Source organism: Hylobates moloch, unplaced genomic scaffold, assembly GCF_009828535.3.
Source record: "Hylobates moloch isolate HMO894 unplaced genomic scaffold, HMol_V3 SCAFFOLD_4, whole genome shotgun sequence".
NCBI classification, from domain to species: domain Eukaryota; kingdom Metazoa; phylum Chordata; class Mammalia; order Primates; family Hylobatidae; genus Hylobates; species Hylobates moloch.
This window is the reverse complement of record NW_026652279.1, coordinates 107662884-107690564: the sequence shown is the minus strand read 5'-3', so window position 1 is coordinate 107690564 and position 27681 is coordinate 107662884. Positions and strand designations below refer to the sequence as shown.

The 27681-nt window shown below is 36.5% G+C and overlaps 1 protein-coding gene across 8 annotated transcripts in view; it reads left to right on the top strand.

The window, feature by feature from the left end:
* ZC3H13 (zinc finger CCCH-type containing 13) overlaps positions 1 to 23399 on the top strand; it is a 101628-nt gene extending 78229 nt beyond the window's left edge. For 4 of the 8 annotated variants that reach the window (XM_032150824.2, XM_032150825.2, XM_032150823.2 and 1 more), the window contains exons 12-20: positions 679 to 762; positions 1107 to 1662; positions 7165 to 7268; positions 7656 to 8879; positions 9598 to 10122; positions 12175 to 12327; positions 13551 to 13751; positions 17916 to 18079; positions 20264 to 23399. In XM_032150824.2, coding sequence (XP_032006715.1) covers positions 679 to 762; positions 1107 to 1662; positions 7165 to 7268; positions 7656 to 8879; positions 9598 to 10122; positions 12175 to 12327; positions 13551 to 13751; positions 17916 to 18079; positions 20264 to 20434 — 3182 coding nt within the window. In that variant the 3' untranslated portion in view covers positions 20435 to 23399. The remainder of the gene's footprint in view (positions 1 to 678; positions 763 to 1106; positions 1663 to 7164; positions 7269 to 7655; positions 8880 to 9597; positions 10123 to 12174; positions 12328 to 13550; positions 13752 to 17915; positions 18080 to 20263) is intronic. The other 4 variants (XM_032150830.2, XM_032150829.2, XM_032150828.2 and 1 more) reach the window with 3 other exon arrangements.
* The last annotated feature ends 4282 nt before the right edge of the window (positions 23400 to 27681 follow it).

The window sequence follows — 27681 nt, the reverse complement described above, 5'->3', positions numbered from 1 at the left end:
GAAATCCAAAATACTATATTGAACCCTTCCTAGAAACATCCTAAAATTATTCTGCTTAATGAGTTGATGTTAGATGTTCCACTTACCAACCTGTTGGCCTTATTATAATATGATCTTTATTGAAAACCAGTAGATATATAGTATGTAAATGGAAACATCACAATATCCTAGATCAGACCACAGTAGTTACTTTCAAAAATGGCTATCTCTTTGAAAAAGTTCATGCCATCCTCTTAAACGTTTTTTTATCCCAGACTAATTTTCTGCTCAACTGGGTATTTGGGCAGCAAGCATTCATTTACTCTGTGTTTATGTGATTTGTGTGTACATGGAAAAAATTTATATAAAATGTGATGAGGTTACCAGTTAACATTTTAAGAAAACAGCTCTTCATCTGAGTAATCATTTATATAATTAAGTAAAGCTTCTAATTTATTAGTAATTGGTTATTAATTACAAATATATATCACTAATATGAAACACTTTTTACATTTATTTCAAGATTGCTAGACATCAGTACCCTTAATATTACAGTTCATGTTATATTGCAGCAACAAATTCTGACATATGTTTTGTTCTGCTATATTTTCCTCACATAATAGCTGCACTTTGATGTGTATATATTTTGGCCTGAAATTAGAGGTGTGACTTACGAGGGAAATTTTTTTTTTCCTTCAGCTCCTATGTTCTACACCTCCTGCTGCCCCTATCCTTTGCCACCAGTGTTCTCAGGTCCTGCTGGGGGGACAGAGAAGATCAGAGGTGAAGGGTAGAGATGGCAGAAAGTGGGGTTGGAGCAGTGGGCTGGAGGTAGGGTAGGGAGCATGCAGAGAAAGATCAAAGATTGATCAGTGGGAGGGGGGAAGGGGGTTGACGGGGAGCAGGAAACATGGTAGTTAGAGGGCAAATAAAAATTATCTTTAAGAAATGTAAGGTCTAGGGGTGATTGTTACTTGGATATTAAGTTAAAATTAAATATGCTACTTGGTTTGTAATTTGTTGCCAGTGTGACCCTATACACAGATAAAATTTAAGATTTACCATGCTGTCTTACCAATAGGTTATCTGTCAAATTAATCACTGACAAAACTTGATTTTCATTGTAGATCAAAGACCAAGCTCACCAATTCGACATCAGGGAAGGAATGACGAGCTTGAGCGTGATGAAAGAAGAGAGGAACGAAGAGTAGACAGAGTGGATGATAGAAGAGATGAAAGGGCTAGAGAGAGAGATCGGGAACGAGAACGAGACAGGGAGCGGGAGAGAGAGAGGGAACGTGAACGGGATCGGGAAAGAGAAAAAGAGAGAGAACTAGAAAGAGAGCGTGCTAGGGAACGGGAGAGAGAAAGAGAAAAAGAGAGAGATCGTGAAAGGGATAGAGACCGAGACCACGATCGAGAGCGGGAAAGAGAGAGGGAGCGAGACAGGGAAAAAGAACGGGAACGAGAAAGAGAAGAAAGAGAGAGGGAGAGAGAGCGAGAACGGGAGAGAGAGCGAGAGCGAGAACGGGAACGAGAAAGAGCGAGAGAAAGGGATAAAGAACGAGAACGCCAAAGGGATTGGGAAGACAAAGACAAAGGACGAGATGACCGCAGAGAAAAGCGAGAAGAGATCCGAGAAGATAGGAATCCAAGAGATGGACATGATGAAAGAAAATCAAAGTAAGAATAATTATCAATCAGTTATTGATAACATTTTACATTTCAGGAAAGAATTCAAAGTTTCATTTAATGCTTTTCAATGTACTCTTAATTTCCTGTTAATTTTTTTCTCTGTATATTTTCTTGTTTTTCAAATTTATTATATGTATCCAGTGTTTAAAGTTTTTTTACCCAGCACTTTGGGAGGCCGAGGTGGGCAGATTCCTTCAGGCCAGGAGTTTGAGACCATCCTGGGCAACATGGCAAAACTCCATCGCTACAGAAAATACAAAAATTAGCCGGACATGGTGGCACGTGCCTGTATCCCATCTACTTGGGAGGCTGAGATGGGAGAATTGTTTGAGCCTGAGAGGCAGAGGTTGCAGTGAGCCAAGGTTATGTCATTGCACTGCAGTCTGGGTGGTGACCTTGTCTCAAAAAAAAAAAAAAAAAAAAAAAACAAGTTTTTTCAGTTGTCTAGAAAAAATAATTTTTAAATTAAGACAGGAATCAGTGAACTTGTATCCCATCACATCCCTTAGACTAGTCACCAAGGGATATCACCTGTGTCATTCTGATGGTCCTTCATGAGTTTTCTGTGCTTGTAATTATGGAGTCCCTACCCCTAGGCTACAGGAAGCATTCACAATGTCTTAGAACTGAGGGAATCCTTGTAATCACTGCATGGTTCGAAGATGAGAGAAAAGAAAGTGTCTTCTCTTGTGCTGTGGAGTAGTTCTTTGGGGTCAAAAGATGTGTTCTTGGCATCTCGTATATCTAAGGGCATTCCCCCACCTCACCCCCTTTTAACCAAAAAAGAACTTACTTGCTCAAATATCTAGGAAGTTGGAAATTAGCTTTTGCTTGTTCTGATGTGGCTATATCCAGATTCTCAAACAAAACATTAGCAGTTTCCATCTCTCCAGTTTCCCTCTGTGTTAATTTCAGTCTCAGAAAGGTTTTCTCCATATGATGGCTAAGATGGCCCCAGAGTTGTCCCTGTCAGCTTAGCAGTTCTCTCTATGTTGGGAGTCTCATTAATTGGTGAGGAGACAGTAATTGACTAAGCTGATCACAGTGTTCATGAGAATTCTAGACTCAGATTGGTCAATTTTGAAATTCTGTGGGCACAAAACCAAACTTACTAGAGTTAACTGCTTTTTTGCCTCCAACTGGGATAAACACTGTGGTTTACCTTGTCAAAACATACTGAGAAAATAATTTATGTATCTTCAATTTTCTTGCTCCTACCTCCGGCACATTTGCCACAGGGTGAATACAGGGTCCCTGCTTTAGGCTTTTTTCATCCTCACTATTGTGGATTATGGTTAGGGCCAAACAACACAGCACAGAAGTAGAGCCTTCTTCCCTTAGGTCTTGGCTATTCTTTAATCTACAGCCATGGTTTTCTGTAGTACACCCCTTGGATTAATTTCCTGCTTCCCTCTCCTTATATTTTGAAAAATCTTACCTGAACACAAACTTCAGAGATACCTTTTTTAACACATGGAGGCACAGGTACATATTCCCGCCCTCCCCACCCCCCCCCCCCACTTTTCTGACCTCTTTATTTTCTAAGATTAAAATTCTGAAATCTTTGTTATTTATCTTTTATTCAGTCCTTTGCTTTCATTAATACAGATTGAGCATCCCAAATCCAAAAATTCAGAATTTGAAATGCTCCAAAATCTAATGCTTTTTAAACACTGACATTACACTCAGAGGAAATGCTCATTGGAACATTTCAGATTTTCAGATAAAGGATGCACAACCAGTAAGTACAATGCAAATATTCAAAATCTAAAGCATTTCATGGATAAGGGATACTCAACCTGTATTTTTTTCATGCTTCTGATATCTGCTTATAATAGCAAAAGTTTTTCTGGTTTTTCATGGTTCGACAATCTAAGAGCTGACAATGACCCTAGAAATTTAGAAGTTGAATAACTCTATAACAGAAACTAATTTTTTTTTTTTATTATACTTTAGGTTTTAGGGTACATGTGCACAATGTGCAGGTTTGTTACATATGTATCCATGTGCCATGTTGATTTCCTGCACCCATTAACTCGTCATTTAGCATTAGGTATATCTCCTAGTGCTGTCCCTCCCCCCTCTCCCCACCCCACAACAGTCCCCGGAGTGTGATGTTCCCCTTCCTGTGTCCATGAGTTCTCATTGTTCATTTCCCACCTATGAGTGAGAACGTGCGGTGTTTGGTTTTTTGTCCTTGCGATAGTTTACTGAGAATGATGTTTTCCAGTTTCATCCATGTCCCTACAAAGGACACGAACTCATCATTTTTTATGGCTGCATAGTATTCCATGGTGTATATGTGCCACATTTTCTTAATCCAGTCTATTGTTGTTGGACATTTGGGTTGGTTCCAAGTCTTTGCTATTGTGAATAGTGCCGCAATAAACATACGTGTGCATGTGTCTTGATAGCAGCATGATTTATAGTCCTTTGGGTATATACCCAGTAATGGGATGGCTGGGTCAAATGGTATTTCTAGTTCTAGACCCCTGAGGAATCGCCACACTGACTTCCACAATGGTTGAACTAGTTTACAGTCCCACCAACAGTGTAAAAGTGTTCCTATTTCTCCACATCCTCTCCAGCACCTAACAGAAACTAATTACATGAGATTAATATCTTAATCTTTCATTAACTGTATTGTCATCTCAGTAGTTCAATTTATCCAGCACTTTTTTTAACTGCTCTTATGTAGAAGGTTTGCCTAATTTCTGTATTTATTTTACTCTAATTGTGTTTATTTAGTTATTTCCTTGAAATAACTTTTTCTCATGTTTTAAATTTTCACTTTATTCCAGTCTATCAGTTATCTCTTGATGTGTAACACATCACCACGTAGGTTAGTAGCTTAAAACAACAACCATTTATTTGCTCATGATTCTGTGGATTGGCAGTTTTGCCTGGGCTCAATAGAGTGGTTGTTCTGCTGGTTTCACTTGGAGTAACTCATGTATCAACATTCCATCTGACAATGCAGCTGGACCTGAAGGCCCAGGATTGTCTCACTCATGTATCTGGCAGTTAGGGCATCTTGTTTCTCCTCCAGTTGAATCCCTGGCCTTCAGTAGTCTAAACTCTGCTTTGCATGTAATGGTAGAAACAACAAGAGGGCAGAAGCTGAAGTGGCAAGGCCTCCTGAATCCTCTCCACATTTGCACAGTGTCACGTTCACCACATTCTCTTGTCATAGCAAGTCATTAGATATGAAAAATGGGGAAATAGGCCAGTTATTGATGGGAGAGGAGCTTTGGAAAAGTAGTACACAAGCTTGGGCCTGTGAGTTGTCATATTATACCCGGGGCCTTCTCCACATGGTTGCTCATCTATATAAGGGAGCTGTCTGGGATATACATGTGCTGCAATATGTTTTTGTTTTATTTTTATTTCAATGGCTTTTAGGGTACAAGAGGTTTTTGGTTACCTGGATGAATTCAGAGATTTTAGTGCGCCTGTCACCTGAGTAGTGCACATTGTACCAAACATGTATGTTTTTATCCCTCACTCCCCTTCCACCCTCCCCCTTCTGAGTCTCCAAAGCCCATTATATCACTCTGTATGCCTTTGCATACTCATAGCTTAGTACTCACTTGCAAGTGAGAACAAGTTGCTACAAAAGACATTTTTTTTTCCTTTTTATGGCTGAGTAGTAGTCCATGGTTTCATGGTGTATATATACCACATTTTCTTTATCCACCCATTGGCCAATGGGCACTTAGGTTGGTTCTATATCTTTGCAGTTGTGAATTTTGCTGCTATAAACATATAAGTGCATGTGTTTATTTCATATAATGACTTCTTTTCTTTTGGGTAGATACCCAGTAGTGGGATTGCTGGATCAAACATCTCCTTTTAGTTCTTTAAGGACTCTCCATACTGTTTTTCATAGAGGTTGTACTTATTTACAAGCAGTGAATAAGCATTCCCTTTTCACCATGTCTATGCTAACATCTACTGTTTTTTTTTTTACTTTTTAATGGCCATTTTTGTAGGAGTAAGGTGGCATCTCATTGTGGTTTTTAATTTGTATTTCCCTCATGATTAGTGATTTTGAGCATTTTTTCATACGTTTGTTGGCTGTTTGTATGTCTTCTTTTGAGAAATGTCTATTCACATCCTTTGTCCACTTTTTGATGGGATTATTTATGTTTTTCTTGCCGATTTATTTGAGTTTCTTATAGATTCTGGATACTAGTCCTTTGTTGGATACATAGTTTGCAAATATTTTCTCTCATTCTATGGGTTGTCTTTGTTATTTATTTTGCTGTGCAGAAGCTTTTTAGTTTAATTAGGTTCCATTTATTTATTTTTTGTTCCGTTGCATTTGCTTTTAGAATCTTGGTCATGAAGTCTTTCCCTAGGCCAATGTCCAAAAGAGTTTTCCCAGTGTTAATTTCTAGAATTTTAATGGTTTCAGGTCTTATATTTAAGTCTTTGATCCTTCTTGAGCTGATTTTTGTTTGAGTTGAGAGGGATCCAGTTTCATTCTTTTACATGTGACTTATCAATTTTCCCACCACCATTTAGTAAATAGGGTGTCCTTTCCCCAGTTATGTTTTGTATGCTTTTGTTGAAGATCATTTGGCTTTATTTCTGGGTTTTCTATTCTGTTCCATTGGTCCATGTATACAATATGTTTCTTAACTTCTGACCATAGTATTTATAAACAAACAATGTTAGGGAAAAAACAGGTAATCAAATTTTAATGAAAATGGGGGAAAACACTAGAATAATTTAAGTACCCAAGAGATGTAAAACGCTACTCATTTAAAGCTCAACTAAGCAACAAAAAATATAATGAACATATGAATTATTTTATTAATTTGTCAGCAAGAAAGTGATTTCCATGAAGGGGAAAGGAACTAATTTTATGGTGTACCCACAACATATCTGGCACTGGGTTTATGACATAACTAATTTATTCCTTACTGCAATTTTATGAAATGGACTCTCATTTCCCACCCATCCAGTCCCACCCACCATTTTCAGATGAGAAACTAAGGTTCAGTGACTTCAAGGAACTTACTTAAGGCTGCATAATAACTAATGTAGTTATAAGTTGAACTCATAGCTTTTTTACTTCAAAGCCAATATTAGGTTTTCTCATTCAGCTCTGCAGGATAGGGCATTTTTATATCATAAGAGTGCAAAATTGCCAAATGTTTATATCAGAGGGTACATTAATATATTAGTTTCTGTGCTGCATGTTACCACCTTACAGTATTTAAATCTGGCAATTTTCACTTGAGTTATTCTACATGTATAATGAAGAAGAAGAAGAAATGTTGTGTATTTTAAGTTCACAATTCTTAGCAAATGAAGTAAAGAATTTGTATTAAAGACACTGAATAACCTTTGTATGATACACCTCTGGCAATATTGCTTTTCTACAATTATATGTTCCAGTTATAATAAAGAGATAACTAGTGAAAACAAAGAAATCTCTTTTTTTGCCCCTTAGATCTAATTGTGTTTGCTTGCCCAATTTAGGAAGCGCTATAGAAATGAAGGGAGTCCCAGCCCTAGACAGTCCCCGAAGCGCCGGCGTGAACATTCTCCGGACAGTGATGCCTACAACAGTGGAGATGATAAAAGTAAGCAGACTCTGTTTTCTGTCTCTCTATATTCATATTCATTTGTAACCATGAAACCATCCTTTCATACTAGTAGGAACTGATGAATTAAGATTTTTAAAAAGTTGTCTTGCTTTGCTGCCTCTAAATATCTCCTTTTGTAACTAAAGTATGTGTTAGAGTACTGTCATTTTCTACTATTTAGAGTAAAGCCATATTTTTATTTTTACTAAAATTATTGTCATTTTAAAAGTTTTTAAATGATCTTGATCTCGTGATCCACCCGCCACGGCCTCCCAAAGTCCTGGGATTACAGGTGTAAGGAGAAATTGACTTATTATAATCTATATGTACCATGCAGTGGTTACTAACCTGGTGAGAATGTGATTGCTTTTATCTTTTACATAGATGAAAAACACAGACTCTTGAGCCAAGTTGTACGACCTCAAGAATCTCGTTCTCTTAGTCCCTCGCACCTCACAGAAGACAGACAGGGTAGATGGAAAGAGGAGGATCGTAAACCAGAAAGGAAAGAGAGTTCAAGGCGCTACGAAGAACAGGAACTCAAGGAGAAACTTTCTTCTGTAGATAAACAGAGAGAACAGACAGAAATCCTGGAAAGCTCAAGAATGCGTGCACAGGACATTATAGGACACCACCAGTCCGAAGATCGAGAGACATCTGATCGAGCTCATGATGAAAACAAGAAGAAAGCAAAAATTCAAAAGAAACCAATTAAGAAAAAGAAAGAGGATGATGTTGGAATAGAGAGGGGTAACATAGAGACAACATCTGAAGATGGTCAAGTATTTTCACCAAAAAAAGGACAGAAAAAGAAAAGCATTGAAAAAAAACGTAAAAAATCCAAAGGTGATTCTGATATTTCTGATGAAGAAGCAGCCCAGCCAACTAAGAAGAAAAGAGGCCCACGGACTCCCCCTATAACAACTAAAGAGGAATTGGTTGAAATGTGCAATGGTAAGAATGGTATTCTAGAGGACTCCCAGAAAAAAGAAGATACAGCATTCAGTGACTGGTCTGATGAGGATGTCCCTGACCGTACAGAGGTGACAGAAGCAGAGCATACTGCCACCGCCACGACTCCTGGTAGTACCCCTTCTCCTCTATCTTCTCTTCTTCCTCCTCCGCCGCCTGTGGCTACTGCCACTGCTACAACTGTGCCTGCAACTCTTGCTGCCACTACTGCTGTTGCTGCCACCTCTTTCAGCACATCTGCCATCACCATTTCCACCTCTGCCACCCCCCCCAATACCACCAATAATACTTTTGCCAATGAAGACTCACACAGAAAATGCCACAGAACACGAGTAGAAAAAGTAGAGACGCCTCACGTGACTATAGAAGATGCACCGCATCGCAAGCCTATGGATCAAAAGAGGAGCAGCAGCCTCGGGAGCAATCGGAGTAACCGTAGTCATACGTCTGGTCGTCTTCGCTCCCCATCCAATGATTCAGCCCATCGAAGTGGAGATGACCAAAGTGGTCGAAAGAGAGTACTGCACAGTGGCTCAAGAGATAGAGAAAAAACAAAAAGCCTGGAAATCACAGGAGAGAGAAAATCTAGGATTGATCAGTTAAAGCGTGGAGAACCCAGTCGAAGCACTTCTTCAGGTAATAAAATTGAATTGTGATCTAGTCACTATTTCCTAGGTTAGTATATTTTATACACATTGTAATTCTAAAGTAATGCTAAATTGGTTACTTTACATGCTGCCTTAAATTTTATGGAACTTTTTAAAGAAAAGCTTAGCTGCCCTATCAAAATGTTACCTGTTATCACATTAATACCAACATTATAATAGAAATACATACAGTAGTGTTAATCAGTTTAATATCAGGATTTTAGTAGTATGTCTTGGTGGAAGGGTTTATGTGTTCAATTCCCTTATCGATGCCTATGATTTTAACCTTCCTGCTATTCTTCATGCAGTCAAGGCTGCCTCTTTTGACCACAGAAAATAAGATAGGGGAGTAGGAAGAGATCAAATAATGGAGTGATTAGTTCTATTAATGCCTAATCAGTTTATGTACTTCTTGGAAGATATTTTATGGTTATAGTAGAAATAGACAAGGAAACTTTTTTTTTATTTATTAGAACTTTGAGAGAGGAATTTTTCTTAAAATGATTTATATGTTTGGATATTTATAGAGAGAAATGTATATGTAGAATATAGAAACATATAGAACATATAGAGACAATATGGAATATAGAAAATTACATAGAATATGGAAAAAGGTAAATTATGTTTTAAAGGACCCTGAAATGAAGCATTTTGTTTCTATTTTATCGTGTGCTAATAACTCCTTGTATATGGTATATTTATTTTAGATCGCCAGGATTCAAGAAGCCATAGTTCAAGAAGAAGTTCTCCAGAGTCAGATCGACAGGTCCATTCAAGATCTGGGTCATTTGATAGCAGAGACAGGCTTCAAGAACGAGATCGATATGAACACGATAGAGAGCGCGAGAGAGAGAGGAGAGATACGAGGCAGAGAGAATGGGACCGAGATGCTGATAAAGATTGGCCACGCAACAGGGATCGAGATAGATTACGAGAACGAGAACGAGAGAGAGAACGAGACAAAAGGAGAGACTTGGATAGGGAAAGAGAGAGACTAATTTCTGATTCTGTTGAAAGGGACAGGGACAGAGACAGAGACAGAACTTTTGAGAGTTCTCAAATAGAGTCTGTGAAACGCTGTGAAGCAAAACTGGAAGGTGAACATGAAAGGGATCTAGAAAGCACTTCCCGAGACTCGGTAGCCTTGGATAAAGAGAGAATGGATAAAGATCTGGGATCTGTGCAGGGATTTGAAGATACAAATAAATCCGAGAGAACTGAGAGTCTGGAAGGTGAGTGCTGCCTCTTTTGTCTGTGATACTGCTTTATTTCTTTTCAGATTTCGTGGGAAACAACTATTTTCTTTTGAAAGGGCACCCACTAATGGGCAAATTGACTGCATTCTCCATTCTTTTATAGAGGAAGTAGATTTCAGAAGGAAAAGGCCTATAAGATAGAGAGAGACTATATATATATAGCAGTACCATTAAGGCAGATTTGGTTCACATAAACCTAAATGAAATAAAAGATTGTTTAGATGCAATGTGTATAGGTGTTGAAGAATAACCATCACATCCTTTTCTTAGATGTTAAAAAAATAAGATTACAAAAATTGAAATGACTTCTCAGTTCAGAGAGGGATTCAAATAATTATTAGTGAATCCCTATTTTCTAGGGCAGTTGAGAACAAATATATGAAACAATAACTACCTGAAACTGTATTTAATATAGGATTGACTAGAATCCCACTGGTACTCCCTAGTCCTAGAATAGGAACGCTAAGTCCGCATCAACTCAGAGCCAGCCTCAGCTATGTGAAACCTCACTCTCCATGCTTCTATTCTTTACCCTTCAGCCCCCATTTACTAGACAAGCTGACTCATGCCTTTCCATTCTCTGCCCTTCTTTGTACCCACTCATACCATTTCCTGATAGACCTTTTTCTTTTATCTCATCTTTCTTAACTCACACTTCAAGTCCCAATTTATACATTATTTTCTCGATGAAGCCTTCTCTGCTCAAGGCACTTACTGTTTCAAATTCATCTCTTCACATTACATTTTCATCTCAATTTTGAGTATAAATAGCATCAAATCATAAAGCATGGTTCTGATGGAGGTACAACCCTGGGATATAATTGAATATAATTGAATTAATCATTATAATAGCTCTCTTGTGATAGGAGTCAGTATCCCTCATCTCTAAAATATATAATTTGCTAGTTATGATCACAGATAATATAGAATAAAAATGTATAGGTGAATCACTTGCTATGTGATGTAAAGTTTTTACTCAAAATAGGAAAATGAGTTGGATCAACTTGAAAAATCAAAAATCCTATTATGTGCATTTATGTTTAGATGTATGTTTATATGACCAAGTTACTAAAATTGGTTACATTGGAAGTGACTTAGTGAGGATATGGGGAGATTATTATAGAATTTAATAACATGGAAAATCACTAGAATGACTAGAAACATAACTTCTTATATTTTATTTGCTGCAAATTCATACCCATAAAGCATATGGTTACATTTTGAAACTTAGTATTGTAGATTCAGTGAAATGTATGGTTAGCTAGTGATTGTAAACATTAAGTGTATTCTGTAATTTTAGGATTAAGTTCACAACTAACTCACCAAGAGACAAAGTTTAGCATAGGTGGTTGAAAAAAGTTGGTAAAATAAAAAGAAGAACATACACTAGTGGAACTAACAAAGTTATTTTTAATTGTATTAAAGCATTTTTCTAAAAATTGTGTTCATCAATGAAAGATCATTGAGGTAGGGAGGAGGAATTGAGATGTTGAGAGAATTAATGGCACTTGTATTTTTACCTCACTGCTGTAAAGTTTATATAATGAGCTAAATAATATGAACTAAGATTTAAGCTTCAAGTAAATTTTTTAAATAAGTTTGCAAGTTTTTAAATTACTTTATTTAGATAAATTGTGAAAATTTGAAAACATAACTTCAAAATCTTTTGAAGTTAGTAGATTTGTCTGAGTTTTAAAGTTTTAAATTATCAAAAATTAACACACAATCAACATTAGTATGTTAGTAGTAGCTTTTATTTGTCATATTTTAATTGTGATCTTATAAGCTGTTCTGATAATTGCTGTCCAGATTGTATTCTTGCTGTTAAAGTTTAATTTAACTAATTAAATTTTATTTTTGTTTTCTTTTGATATTATCAAATATTTGAATAATTAAGAGATGTAGTTTTCTGATGAAAAAGATGTTTTTCACATTGTTATAATGTGTGTACCCTTTACCTTTTGATTTGACTTAGTCATCCTCTCCCTTTAATGTTGTCTTTGATCTGAAATTAATTTGTCTATTTAGCAGGAGATGACGAGTCCAAGTTAGATGATACACATTCATTAGGCTCTGGTGCTGGAGAAGGATACGAGCCAATCAGTGATGACGAACTAGATGAAATTCTGGCAGGTGATGCAGAAAAGAGGGAGGACCAACAGGATGAGGAGAAGATGCCAGGTAACTATTTGCAGAGGTGGTTAAACATGAAAATTATCTGTTATATGATATTAAGGTATTCTTACCTTCTACTCTAAGACACTTAGAATTTTTCCTTTTACATTTTACTCAAGGTTGAAAGGCCAATAAAATGAAAATTATAGCCTATATGCCTACTCCTTTTTAAGTAGGCATTGTCTATGAATTAGAAAGGGTCTCATTTAAAATAGCAAAATTCTAAAGTTTATTTTCCAGAATTTAAGAATCATATTATATGACTTGGAATCTAAACAAATACTGATTGTCTAGCAATGTTCTTTCTACGTAGTAGTTATATGGTACAAAGCTTCACAGCTGTGGTGATACAAGCCAATTTTTCAAACAACCTGTCAAAAATTGACAGTAGTTGAAATTATATTTGAACACTATATACCTCTATCAATTTTCTAAATTTGGTAATTATTTTGACTTACAATACTTTGCGTGTTGCCGGAACTCACTCTAGTGATTATACCATGAAGCAACACCCCTTAACATTCCTCTTGAATCATTCCAATTAGTGTCTGATTGTTACTAACAACTTTTAAAAATCACAGTGAGGATCTTTTCTTTGATTATATAAAATACGAAATTTTTATTTTAATTTGCTCTTATATTTTGCAATTTTTTCTACTGATGTAGAAGGTATGTATGATTGTTATCTTTGTTATTTTCTGGTATTAGGTATTTCCAAGTAGAACATTATTTCTTCAACTGTTCCTTCTCAGTGGATGAATTATTTGCTCTCAATGCTAATAATTGTCACTCTCTGACGCTTAAAGGGATTTCATAATGAAATAGTTGTTTTTAAAAGTTAAAATGTATGTGTGCACACACTGCAAACACATGTACTCCTAGATTTAACCCTTAAAAGGATTCTGGTACCAAGTTTCAAAAGATGAGACCCAATCTGAGTGAAATAATAGAGTTCTTTCATTGGGGATCTCCCATTGAGTTAAAATGAGTTATTTGTATGGGTGGGTTGGGTTACCTGTTTGCTTTTGGTGGGAAGGTTTTTTTACTTGTCAGAGTCCTTAGATTCTGAATATTATATGGGAAGGCTTTTATTTTAAGAATAGGACATTTTTGGTTTAAAGTACTTTTCATTTTTTCTGTGTTTTCCTTGATTTATATAAATTTCTATGTAGATAACAAGACTGCTGTTTCTTGGTGTAAAACAAATCTTACTTTTTAACTTTTTACAGATCCCTTAGATGTGATAGATGTGGATTGGTCTGGTCTTATGCCAAAGCATCCAAAAGAACCACGAGAGCCTGGGGCTGCACTCTTAAAATTCACACCTGGAGCTGTTATGCTAAGAGTTGGGATTTCTAAAAAGTTGGCAGGTTCTGAACTCTTTGCCAAAGTCAAAGAAACATGTCAGAGACTTTTAGAAAAACCCAAAGGTAGTTTCATTTTACTTTAACTATATAATGTCTGTTAACCATTTAAGATGCCATCTGAAGAGGATTCTGATCTGTTCTTATGTAGCACTTAACACTGTATAGAAACTATTTTTTGAGAAATCATTTATAGTCATTATTTAACCCTCATAGTCAAAGTTTCTCTTTAAAATTTATTTTGAGAAGAAGAGTTATCCCACAGAAAAGTTGGAAAAAGAGTACAATGACCTTTTTGTATTAAAATTACTTATTAACAGGCCAGGCGTGGTGTCGTATGTCTGTAGTCACAGCTACTCAGGGAGGTTGAGGCAGCAGGATTGCTGGAGCCCAGGAAATTGAGGCTGCAGTGAGCCGTGATTGAGCCACCACACTCCAACCTAGGTGACAGAGCAAGACCCTGTCTCAAAAAAAAAAAAAAAAATTAACCAATAAGTTCTAATATCAAAGTGCTCAGTGGTTTGCCCTTGGCTAAATGAAGCAGAGCCAGGAAAAACAGACTACATATTTTTCATGTCTAAAGAAATTGGGTATTTTGGCAGCCCTTTCCCCTAGACACCTACCCAAATGCAGGTGTGTAGGTTGAGTCTTTAACAAAGTGATTAAGAGCTTGGTCTGTAAGGCCGGATGATCTGGATTTCAGTAGGCACGCCACTTACTGGCTATTACTTAATCTGTGTGTTAGTGTCATCATCTGTAAGTCAGGAATAATCATACCACCAACTTCCTATGGTAATTAGGAGCAAATGAGTTATTACAGGCAAAACACTTAGAACAGTTCCTGGCATATAGTAATACCCAATAAATATTAACTGCTACTTTGAAAATATCCTATCACTCTGATTTTTGACCTTACTGCAGCAATTTTTAGTTATTCCAGATTATCTAGCTTATGGATTCTGGTGGTAGGGGTTGTTTGGTTTTGGTTTTCACTATCTCTGTCTCATCTAGTACCTACCTTAGTTTATTTTGCAACTTACTAATACTTTATTAATGGGGAGGGTCGAGTAGATGGTAAAAAGAAGGAAAAGGAGGTAAAAGGTGAAAGGAACAACATTAATTAACAATTTTATGTCATGTCCCTGGATGTAAAAGTTTAGTTAGTATTAAATTTTTTACTAATACAAAATCAAAAAATACTGTTTTATGAGTTTTATGAATTCATGCCCTTCCTTTTATCTATTAGCATAGGCAGTAAATTTTTTTATTTTAATATAGCCCAATAAACCTAGAGTATACATGTACAAAATACATATAATTATAACTGTAAACATGTATTAACCGAAAAATGACCCAAGACTTAGTTCTTGCCCTACTCTATCTGCCTTGTTTGGTTGGTTCTGTGACCTTAAGCAAATAACTCCTGTGAGCCTCAATTTTATTTGTAAAGTGATGGAATAAAACCCCTAAAATCTTACCCACCTCTAAAGATATTTGTTTCTGTGACCTCTTGCTAGTAGCATTTCAAGTTAAAATCTGGTTTGATTTTGCTACCCATGAAATACGGTTCGGCCCTTACTTGTTGATGACTTAACCTAAACAGTGAAAATATACACTGTAAAGGGTGGGGTGATGTGGCTTAACAATCAGACCTCTTCTATTTTTTGCTGCTGTGGTGGTTGTATTAGAGAACTGATGTATTATCTTGAATAAAGACTTTGTCTTGTTTACTGCCATATCCAAGGTCTAATTATCTATCTATATTTTCTGCTATTGCCCAGAAAAGTCCCTGACATACATAGTAGGTATTCAGTAAATATTTATGAAATAATTGATACTGATTTTTCAATTCCATTTGGTCTATTCAAGTGTACCAACATGAAAGAAAACATAATCATACTTCATATATAATTTTTAAAAGAAACAAAGCTTAAAACAAAATTTATAAGTGTACTGAAATTGAAATTGCTTTTGTCTGTTTTCTAATTGCACTAAGGTTAAGTTCATTTTTTTAATTTTTAATTTTTATGGGTACATGGTATACATATTTGTGGGGTACATGAAATACTTTGATACAGGCATGCAATGTGTTAATAATCATGTATGGAAAATAGAGTATTCGTCCCCTCAAGCGTTTATCCTTTGTGTTACAATCCAACTACTCTTTTAGTTATTTTTAAATGTATAATTAAATTGTTATTGACAGTAACAGTTTTTACAACAGGGTGTTATAGTCACCCTGTTGTATTATCAAATACTAAGTCTTATTCATTCTTTTTTTTTGTACCCATTAACCATCCCCCCAACTCCCCACCCCCACTACCCTTCCTAGCCTCTACTAACCATCCTTCTACTCTCTGTTGGTTAAGTTCTTTTGAGCTAAACTTTTAAGAATGCATTTAGTCTGTTTCTTGAGTAATTTGGTGCTGCTCAGTTCAAAACTATAAAGAGACTGGAAATTTAGCCATGTTATATACTCCCTGAGGAGGTTTGCAGGTGTGTGTTTTGTAATCTACTATTTTGAAAGCCAAAAATAAGGATCCCAATAAACAGAAATGTGTGCTAATGAACAATTTTCAAGGAAGGGTTGTAGGCTCAATGCATTTATTTTATATTATGTCTGTAGTGGAATGGTAGTTAATGTTTTCATTTTTGTTTTTAATCATGTGCATATATGACTATATCATTGGTTGGTACAAACATTGGTATATCTGAATCATCTGAAAAACCTGCCCCTTTTTTCCCTTAAGGTATTCTAGTCCAACTATGGTGATTCTCATTCTGCAAATCTGGTGGTAGAGCCCAGGGAATGTTTTTTAAAAAGCTCCTCAGCTGATCCTGATAGACTCCAGTGTTTGAGAACTAGTTTCGGGCTGTTCTATATATTTACACCTTTCTTATGTTACATATCTGTTGACTATGTGTGTTATATAAGACTGGTTTCTTGTTAATTATCTAATCTCAATACTTACGCTTTGCAACCCAGAAAATTGAAATCAGCTATGTAATGCAGCTCCATTTTGTTCTCAGTAAAATGTGTCTCTTATTTTTACCCAGGCGTTTACTGCTTTTCTTTGTGGGTTGTAAAAGTAACCTGCTTGATCGTGTTGTATGAATAGAGGCAGTACCTGCTGTCTTTCGTGCTCTTGACCGACTCTTGTTTGTTTGGATTACTGACTGGTCCTGTTCTGTTATTTTGACTTCCTTTGTGTCTATTTTTAACCCAACCTCTTTATATTTTATTATATCTTTCCTTAATTCTTCTGGGGTTTTTTTTTTTTTTGTATGTTCAGTGTTTTCTCCCCTACCTTGCATGTTGTGACTTAAAACTAAATGATTTTAATTTAATACATTGTCCCAGGTTTTTATGGTGACCAAATCTAGGACAAAGTTTGCAGGTTATCTAACACTTTTTCACTTTCTTAACTAATTTTTTTAGAGGTTACAGACTTGAATATTTTTATAACATTTGAATCTTGCTATAATAAAGTCTTGAAATCTAGAACTCTAAATAGTAGTTGATGGTAAGCAGTATACTGAATTAGAGTTCAATGATTCTTAACTTGAATGTTTCTTTAAAACATCCTTTAAAAACATTCTTTAAATAAATTCCCTGGGGCTAGGGGCAGTGACTCATGCTTGTAATCCCAGCACTTTGGGAGGCCGAGGCAGGCAGATCACTTGAGGTCAGGAGTTCAGGACTAGCCTGGGCCAACATGGTGAAACCCCATCTCTACTAAAAATACAAAAACAAAATTAGTCAGGTGTGGTGGTGTACGCCTGTAATCCCAGCTACTTGGGGAGCTGAGGCAGGAGAATCGCTTGAATCCAGGAGGCGGAGGTTTCAGTGAGCCGAGATCGTGCCATTACACTCCAGCCTGGGCAACAGAGAGATACTTTGTCTCAAAAAATAAATAAATAAATAAAGTTTTTAAAATTAAAAAAAAAAAGTTCCCTGGGCTCTACCTTGAGATCTACATACAGTCTGCTTTTCTTATATTTTAAGTAAATTTAAAGTGGCTATCAGAATATTTATTCTTGTTTGAGACTACCAACATAACTATGTGTTGAAGGTGCTTCACAGAGAATATATTACCTTTAATATGAAATAATTTTCCCCAATGTTGCTAACTTTAATAAAGTATAGAATTTGTAGAATATTCAGTTAAGCAGTTGGTAACCCTTTTCTATTTTAGTAAAACTTGATGCATGTTTACTTTTTTTTGAAAGATGCAGACAATCTCTTTGAACATGAATTGGGGGCTCTCAATATGGCTGCATTACTACGAAAAGAAGAAAGAGCAAGTCTTCTTAGTAATCTTGGGCCATGTTGTAAGGCGTTGTGCTTCAGACGGGATTCTGCAATTCGAAAGCAGCTTGTTAAAAATGAGAAGGTACTGTTATTTCCTTGGAAAAAATACAAAGTGAATAGTGTGAATGGCCTATTTTTCATTTGGTTGTTTTAAATTGAGATTGTAATCTTATGTTTTTATGAGTTTGGTTTCCTAATCTTTTATGCATGTAAAAAGAAGAATGCCATTAAAATTTATAATACGCTTTATTTTACTTCAATAGTATTAATGAATATTTGTTTTAATAAAGTTTAAAATATTCCATTTCTGTTAAACGTTTTTTGTGAAAAGCTTTCAACAAGCAAACATATTACAAAAATTTATTTAAATTGAAACTCAAGGAAAAAAATTTCTTGGAGTGGTGAGGATATTTATGAGAGTAGTATTTATGAGAATATACAAAGTTGGAAGAAAGGGAAATAAAGCGACCCTAGGTAAGCATTTGAGAGGAATAAAGAGATTGAGAAGTAAGAGGAATAGAAATTAGATTTGGAAGAGATCTGTTAATGAAATCTGGTAAACCCAAGATGAAAACATTTTAGACTCTTTAAAGTTAAGAAACCGGGATTTTTGGCCGGGCCCGGTGGCTCATGCCTGTAATCCCAGCACTTTGGGAGGCCAAGGCAGGCGAATCACGAGGTCAGGAGATCGAGACCATCCTGGCTAATACGATGAAACCCGTCTCTACTAAAAATACAAAAAATTAGCCGGGCGTGGTGGCGGGCATCTGTAGTCCCAGCTACTTGGGAGGCTGAGGCAGGAGAATGGCGTGAACCCAAGAGTCAGAGCTTGCAGTGAGCGGAGATTGCGCCACTGCACTCCAGCCTGGGTAACAGAGTGAGACTCCGTCTCAAAAAAATAAAAAAAAGAAACTGGGATTTTTATTTGGGGTGGTGAGTGGGTGGGTATAGGTAGTACAGACTGAGTATTCCTAATCCGAAGCTTTTGAGCAGCGACATGACCCTCAAAGGAAATGCTCTTTGGAGAATTTCAGGTTTTGGATTCTTAGATAGGGATGCTCAGCTGGGTAAGTAAATGTAATGCAAATATTCCAGAATCCAAAAAAATTTCCAAATCTGAAACATTTCTGGTCCAAAGCATTTCAGTTGAGGACTACTCAACCTGGATAACAAAAGAGAGTTGGTGTGATTCTTTGCTTAGAAAGTTTAGAGTAATGATAAAATGGTTAACTTCACTAGCTTTTTACTTGGGGGCAGTTAGGAAAACAGAATTATCTTTGACTATATAACATTGCTAAAGAAAAGATTACTTCATTAAAGAAAAATACTCAGATTTAGGGTAGTGGGGGGGGGGATTCAATTTTTAAAAAACAGAAGAATGAGTTTATCTCCAAAGATTAAAATGGAAACAAATACGAGGAATAGGAGATTTTTAAAACGCGTCTTGACTGTATAATCAAGTTTTCCTCACTTAAAGGTCTGGTTCAAGATTAGTTTTGACAGAATCACTACAGTCATTCTCCTTTGCCCCCTGATTTCAGTATGCACTTTTCTTTGTTTTGTATTTTATAACATTCCCTGGTCCCTTCTCTATGACAATAACTTTCCAAAAAATGCTAATGTAACTTTAAGTCACAATAATATAGATACATATTTTGGTATAAGGGAGGTAGTAGTTCTTCAGCATACTGCATGATCAGTTGTCTTCTAAAGGATTTATTCAGTTTTTGAGCTTACTTTTTATGGGACATTGAAAGATTGATAAGGAGTATAGAATAGAATGTTTGGCTTACAGAAGGAAAAACTATGTGAAGAAGGAACTCATGGCACTTATCTTAGTAGAACTGAAGGATTGTCACGTAAAAGTAAGATTGAATTACAGTGTAGCACCATAGAAGAGCTTTTATTTCATCACATGGAAAAAATAGTGCCATTCAACAACAGAATGTGCAGTGTGTTTTTTGTTTTGTCATTGGAAATGATGAAGTAAAAACTGGTTGATTACCTGTCAGAAATTGTTGAGAGGATTCCTACTTTAAGCAAGAGGTTAAACTAGGTGCCCTCTAAGAGTTTCTTTTCAAGATTCCTTGAGCCCAAATGCATTTTCTAATTTTGCTTTGAAATCCAATAAAGCTAATTTAATATCCAAAATGAAATACTCTTATAACTTTGATATTTTGGGTAGAGGTTAACCTGCCCATCTTTCCTACTGTCAACTAATAATGTACAGCTTTTTAAAATTTTTTTTTTTGTTTTCTTCAAATAGGGCACCATAAAACAAGCTTACACGAGTGCTCCAGTAGTAGACAATGAATTACTTCGATTGAGTCTTCGGTTATTTAAGCGGAAGACTACTTGCCATGCTCCAGGACATGAAAAGACTGAAGATAATAAACTTTCACAGTCCAGTATCCAACAGGAACTGTGTGTGTCTTAAGACCGAAGTTCAATATGGTATTTTTGGTACTGTCTTCCTTCCGCAGTGCATATTCTTTTGCAAAGTTCTTTGGTTTGACAAGCATTAGTGACAAAGGCAGAAAAGATTTATCAGCCGTGCTAAAAGAGTGAAGAATTTTGATCTTTAGAGACACTAGTCTTGGCTAACTTAAGATTTTACATTAATTTTTACATAGTATTTGACACTCACGCAAAATAATGTGAAAACATCTAGATATAGTAGTTTATTCTTTGCTTTTTGTTAAAACTGAAGATTTTGGAAAATGGTTGTCACTGCTCTTCCAGCTTATGAATATTTTTGTGAAATGGAACCATGGATTTATGTCTGGATTATCCATACAGAACCAACAATTTTATTCAAAAACAATGTGTTCCTCAAAGTAATTGCTCACATTGTGCAGTACTATGTTGTACAGACCATGTGAAAGGGAATGCTGGTCTAGCTGGCACGGTATGTTTATAGGCGAATCTCAGCAGAAGGAAGCCAAAATAGCTTTTTCCTTTTGAAAGTTTTTTAAAAATTATTTCATGGGTCTTTTTTTTAATTAATACGTGTGCATTGTTACAATGTATGTTGGATGTCTTTTGACTCTAAATGCTTTTTTTGTTATCAGAGATTGTGTACTATTTTTACTTTTAATAAATGTAACTTCCCTTTCCTTGTTTTAGATTTACTTTGCTCTTCATTAATCTTATTCCTGATGTTCTGAAACATTAGTCGTCAACATTACATGTTTCATGCTTCAGATATTTTACTGCTTGTGTCCTTATTGTTGGACAGCTTTAAACAGAGTTGATGTACTTCAAATATAGCTCGTTGATACTTGAGGCATCTTCTTGGAATGTGGCTTTTGAAGAAAAAAATTACTCAAAGCAAATCAAGAGTTAACAAACCTAACGTAACCTGAGGTTTAATATTCTACTATCATATTTTTTAGAGCTATAACTTATTTTTTTTTTTTTTTTTTGAGACGGAGTCTCGCTCTGTCACCCAGGCTGGAGTGCAGTGGCGCGATCTCGGCTCACTGCAAGCTCTGCCTCCCGGGTTCACGCCATTCTCCTGCCTCAGCCTCTCCGAGTAGCTGGGACTACAGGCGCCCACCACCGCGCCCGGCTAATTTGTTTATATTTTTAGTAGAGACGGGGTTTCACCGTGGTCTCGATCTCCTGACCTCATGATCCGCCCGCCTCGGCCTCCCAAAGTGCTGGGATTACAAGCGTGAGCCACCGCGCCCGGCCTAGAGCTATAACTTTTGATTACATTAAACTGCCTCCAGCTGTACTATGTAAAACAGATTTACTTTTAAAAATTACAGTATACCTGCTTTGTTCTATATGTATATGTTTAACTCATGAAGTGGACTCTTAGAAGGATTTGAAATGGACTCTGGTCACAGAATTTGTGAACAGACAGTAGTAGTGATAATAATAAAAGAAGGCAATCAAAATTTAATTTTATCATGCCCTCTCACAGGTTTTTGTTATAATTGTAAGCCCATATTACTTGTGTTAGTAGTTTTGTCTCTATAGGTAACATAATGACAGTGGTGTAAAGTTTCTGTTCAAGAAACATATGTTGTAAAGTTAATTTATACAAGATACCTGCCAAAGGAAATGGTCTTACTTTCAAATGACTTTGAAAGCATGTATAATTGCAAACAGAGCAGGAGAAAACTTTAATCAGAATTTCCTTGTGTCCTTTTCCTTTACTAAGTGTTTTGAATAAAGAAAAAAAAATGTATGACCTCAGAGAATGAATACCCTTCAGGAAGCCACTTCCTGATTTTAGTGGATAATATTGTTCTCTGTAGCACAAAGATTTAAAGTCCTAGAATTTCTAATGCTAGTTCTCAGAATTGTAGAATATGACAAAAATAATGGTTTCCCCATTTGTCCACTGACTTCAGGGATATTTCACAAGTTATTTATTTATAGAATGAAAACTATGTAGTTAAATCCGTCATTCAGTTAAACCTGTTGTCTTTCAGTTTGAAATCTTTTTGTTATGTATGTTGCAAAAGAAAATTTAGAACTATTCCTTTGTTCACTCAGTCACAGCATTCAGAGCTTTATGTTTCCAGTGGAAATGTACTGTTCAGTCTCAATTTCTTTTAATTCAACCATTCTCAGTATTAGTAACATATACCTATAAAATTTTTCTAAAGCAAAATTGTTAATTGAATTTCTCATAAAAGCTCTTGGACCATAATTAAAGTCTCAGTTAAACTGGTATTCCCGAAAAACAATCTTCCAGTCTATAAATTGTTTGCTAGTACAGTTAAAAGGTCATCTATCTCATAACTGATGGCTCAGGTCTGTCCAGTTGCCATAATTGCACAACTGGATTCCAGCTGCTGGTAATAAGGAATTGTGTAGCTAGATAAAGGGCAAGAGTATGTCTGCAGTCCAAAATAAATGAGAGTTAACACATAATTAGCCGTTTGATTATTTTGGCAGCTATCCTCACCATTTAGTAAAGGGTATACTAACAATACCCAACCTTATTTAACAAAGGTTTGTAAGCACACCTAAGTAGTAACTTGATATGCTGAAAAATCTGACCTGTCACTTTGCTTCACTCTGACCAGTAATTGCAGATTGTCTTCCCCATCCTAGCCCATGACTACATTAGGATTTTATGACTTATTAACTTGAAAATCTGTTCTGTAAGTGGCATTGGTAGAATATCCCACTTTGTTCCTCACTGTCCAATTGTGTAAAGATTAAGGTACATACTATTGTTGGTGATGCTTTTACACCTCAACTTACTATTTTAAAAGGTTATATGAACCCTTCCCACTTTTAAGGATATTCCCTTTTACTGATTTTCCTAGCTAAAATTATATAGCTGTCTTTCTAAATATTGTATTTAAATATGATCTAGGACTTGCCTTATTTTATCATTTTTCTTTAATAATCTCCAATAAACTTTCTTTATTCATTAATTTTATTGATCTTTCCATTTGAGTATTTTGAATGACACTCTGGGGAATCCAAGTTTAAATGGTGAAATATTTTTATTAAATAACTTTCTACATGCATCTGTAAACATAATTTCTCAACTTTATTGAGCTGTTTCTTTCAGTTTTTTTTTTCTTTTTTAAATTATTTTTATAGAGATGGGGTCTCACCTGGGCTGGTCTCAAACTCCTGGCCTCAAAGCCATCCTCCTGCCTTGGGCTCCCAAAGTGCTGGGATTACAGGCATGAGCCACCATGCCCAGCCCTTCTTTTTTTTTTCAGAGGCAGGGTCTTTCTCTGACCCCCAGGCTGGAGTGCAGTGGCGCAATCATATCTCACTACAGCCTCCAGCTCCAGGGCTCAAGGGATCCTCCCACCTCAGCCTCCCAAGTAGCTGGGACTACAGGTGTGCATCATCATAACTGGCCAATTTTAAAAAAAAAAAGTTAAAAAAAAAAACACTTTGGTAGGCCAAGATGGGAAGATTGCTTGAGCCCAAGAGTTCAAAACCAGCCTGGGCAACAAAGTGGGACACCATCTCTGCAAAAAATACAAAAATTAGCCAAGTGTGGTGGCACGTGCCTGTAGTCTTAGCTACTCGGGGAGGCTGAGGCAGGAGGATTGCTTGAGCCCAAGAGGTTGAGGCTGCAGTGAGCTGTGATGGCGCCACTCCATTCTAGCCTAGGCAACAGAATGATACTCTGTCTCAAGTTAAAAAAAAAAGGGATCTTGCTATGTTGCCCAGATGATCTCAAACTTCCGGCCTCAGGCAGTCCTTCCATCTCAGTCTCCCAAAGTGTTCGAATTACAGCCGATAGCCACCACCTGGTTATACTGTGATAGAAGTACAATTGGAGTAGCTTAGGTAAAGATGGGAAGTAAACAGACATGAATAAAATGCAAATTGCAGTGGTGGCAATTAAAGAAAAAACCAAATGGCTGAGATGAGAAATAAGTGTGGCGATTAGGAGTTGGGTACTACTTCAGATTATCAAGAAGGTCTTATGTATGAGATGAGTCCTAAAAAATGAAAAGCTAGCAAAGAGCAAAAGGGGAAGGAGTATTTCAGGCAGAGGGATGGGGATATGCAAAGGCCTAGGAAAAGAGCTTTGGTGAATTCCAAGACGAAAATACTAGTGTGGCTCACCACTGGGTGGAGGGGATGGGGGTTGCTAGAGAGAAGATCTAGAACAGTGCTGTTCAACAGAATGTTCTACAATGATGGAAATGTTCTGTAAATGCTGCCCCCCCAAAAATGGCCAATACAAGCTTCATATGGCTTGTATTAAATACTTGAAATGTAGCCAGTGTGACTGAGAAACTGAGTTTTAAAATTTTGTCATTACTTTTAAATAGCTGTATGTGGCTAGTGGCTACCATTTGGGGTGGTGTAGGTATATATCTTGGCAAAGCCTTGTGGAATATGGAAGTGTTTCCCACAGAGTATAAAACAAGTTCTTCTGTATGTTCTAGTTACTTTGCATGGCAAGTGGTACTGATTGTTTTAGTTTACTGTGGCAATATAACATTTCCTTTTAGAATAGATGTTAATAACTAAGCAAATTAAGTAGTCAGGTATTATGGAAATAGGACAGAAATTACTGGTGCTCAGATAATTGAAAGTTTAGAGTATGTAGGCTATGTATGAAGTTGGAATTTCATTTGAAAGCAAAAGTAGTAAGGAATAATAAAAGGATAAAAGGCATTCAATCACGTCAAAACAGGCAAGCAGAAGAGAAAAAGCAATTTAGAACAGGTGAGACAAATAGAAAACATGGATGTAAGCCCAAATGTATTCACAAATTATGTTAAATGAAAACAGATTCAGTATCCAATTAAAAGACAAAGATTATCAAACCACAGAAAACCAACTACATGTTGCTTATGAGACTGACCTAAAACATAGGGAGCTTTAAAAGTAAAAGGATGGAAAAAAGACACACCATGTAAACATGAAGAGAAAACGATGTTAATGTTAATCAGTTATCCCTATGTATTTCATATGTATTGCTATAATGCTTGCCAAATGCCGGTTTTCTAATTCCACTGTTTTTTCTACACTTACTGGAATTCCCTTATCCATTTATTTCTCCTTTATTCACTTATGTCAGTATAAACTCATAGATTCCTATTTTATTTCATGGGTTATAACTCATTATTGCTCATAATATCCAAGTTTTAGACTTGTTAATTAACTTCTGTGTGTATGTATGACAATTCCAATATTTAATGCCAATTCCGAATCTGTTTCTATTGTGTGTTGTTTCTGTTGGCTCTTTTTCATGTTTTCTTCCCTACTCTTAAGCCTGGTTATCTTTCACTATATGCCGAAATCGTGTTTGCAAAGTTGTTTGTAGAAAAAAAGTGGAGATCTAAGATGCTGTTGTCCAGACACAAGTTTTGTTTGCTTCTGGGGTCACTGTCAGACTGAAAACATCTTAATCCTGTTTTAGGAACTAAGATGATGTGAATCCCCAGATGACTCGCATCTTGGCTGCGGTTTATGCATGGGCACTTGTAGCTCACTGTCATTCCCAGGGTTCAGCCTTCGGGGTCTAGATCCAAAGTACAAGGGTTCATAAGAGCCTCCATTCTTGGTGGATCCCATGTGCCAGTGTTTTCTGCCTTCCCCAAGAGGACATCATAACTTACGATCGGCTCCTCAGTCTCTTTTCCAGATTTTTAAATGGCACCTGGGCAAAATTGACCCCAAATGTCAGGTTCACCCCTGCATATCTATCTCCTGAATTTTGGCCCAAGATTTTTTCGTCATTTTACTAGCTTTTCAGTGTTCAAGCAGAATTTTTAAAATAAATGTTTTGTCCAGCTTCTCCAGTTCTTAGTGTGAAGTTGTTCTGAATTATCTCGTCTCCCATTACCAAAACAGTTTAATTTTTTTCTTTACTTCCATTTCATTGCATTAGTATTTCTCCATTTTATTCCCTGTAACTCATTTGGTTTCCCACAGTGTGTATTTTTCTTTTTCTATAACTCCTAAGCTCACATTTTTTCTTTCTGTGATTTCATCATCTCTTCCTTCTTGTTTCTTGTTTTGTGGACTTCCTTCATGGAGGCAATTGAATCACTAGATTTTAATATTCATGTTGAATTTTTTTTTTTCTTGAGATGATGTCTCTGTTGCCCAGGCTGGAGTGCAGTGGCATGATCATGATTCACTACAGCCTTCACCTCCCAGGTTCAGGAGTCTTCCCACTTCAGCCTTCCAGGTAGCTGGGAACACAGGCACATGCCACCACACCCAGCTAATTTTTTATTTTAACTCTTTTGTGCCAACAGGGTCTCCCTGTGTTGCCCAGGCTGGTCTCAAACTCCCGACCTCAAGCAATCGTTGACTCGTCCTCCCAAAATGTTAGGCTTACAGGTGTGAGCCACCGTGCCCAGCCTATTCATGGTGAAATGTTGCATAATGATACTCATCTGTTCTGCAAAATTTTTCAGATGGTGAATATTATCTGTTAATTTTTGCTAATTTCTCTAGTTTTTTAATATTTGTATCAGTCTTACGGCAGTTCCTTTTTCTTACTCAATACTGAATGACTTGTAATATACCATTGTTTGCAGGAAGTCAGCCATGGCAGCCTTCCAGACGTCACACACATGCTTCATCTTTTCTGCTGATGTCATAGAAGCATGCTGGCTCGTGTAAATAGGGCTCCTTGTGATTGCTTGTGTAGGTGGCCTTTCCTCCTCTCCTCCCCTGAACCAAACCAGGTCCAGAAGGACCTCCACAGCCAATCTTGCTCTTCTGTGCTCCTGATTGTTCCAAACAAGGGACATAGCTTTTGCCTTTCAAGGGGAACCCTCACATTCAAAAGTGGTTTTTTTGCTGAGATTTGCTACTACCTGGTCCCTCTCAACTCTTACTGCACTTCCTCCTTTCACTGTCTCCTGACACTACTTCTGCTAAATCTCAGCTGTTTTGGCAGCCCTTATGTCTATTTTGACATCTGAAGATTATATCTTATCTCAGATGAATCTTATAGATTCACTGGAAATAAACTTTATGGAGATTTTTACAGTCTTTTTGTTGCTTTTATACAATTTATAGAAGAAAAACAGATTTATGCAGCATGTTCCTACTAAAGTTCTTTCCAAGCTAAAATTCAATCCAAAGGTCACTTTAATCCTCAGCTTGGATAGTTCCATCAGGATGCATTCCTAGATGAACACCTATAATGGATTAATACTTAGGATTATGGTATCAATATAAACCAAACACATGAATGTGATTTACAAAATAAAGGTT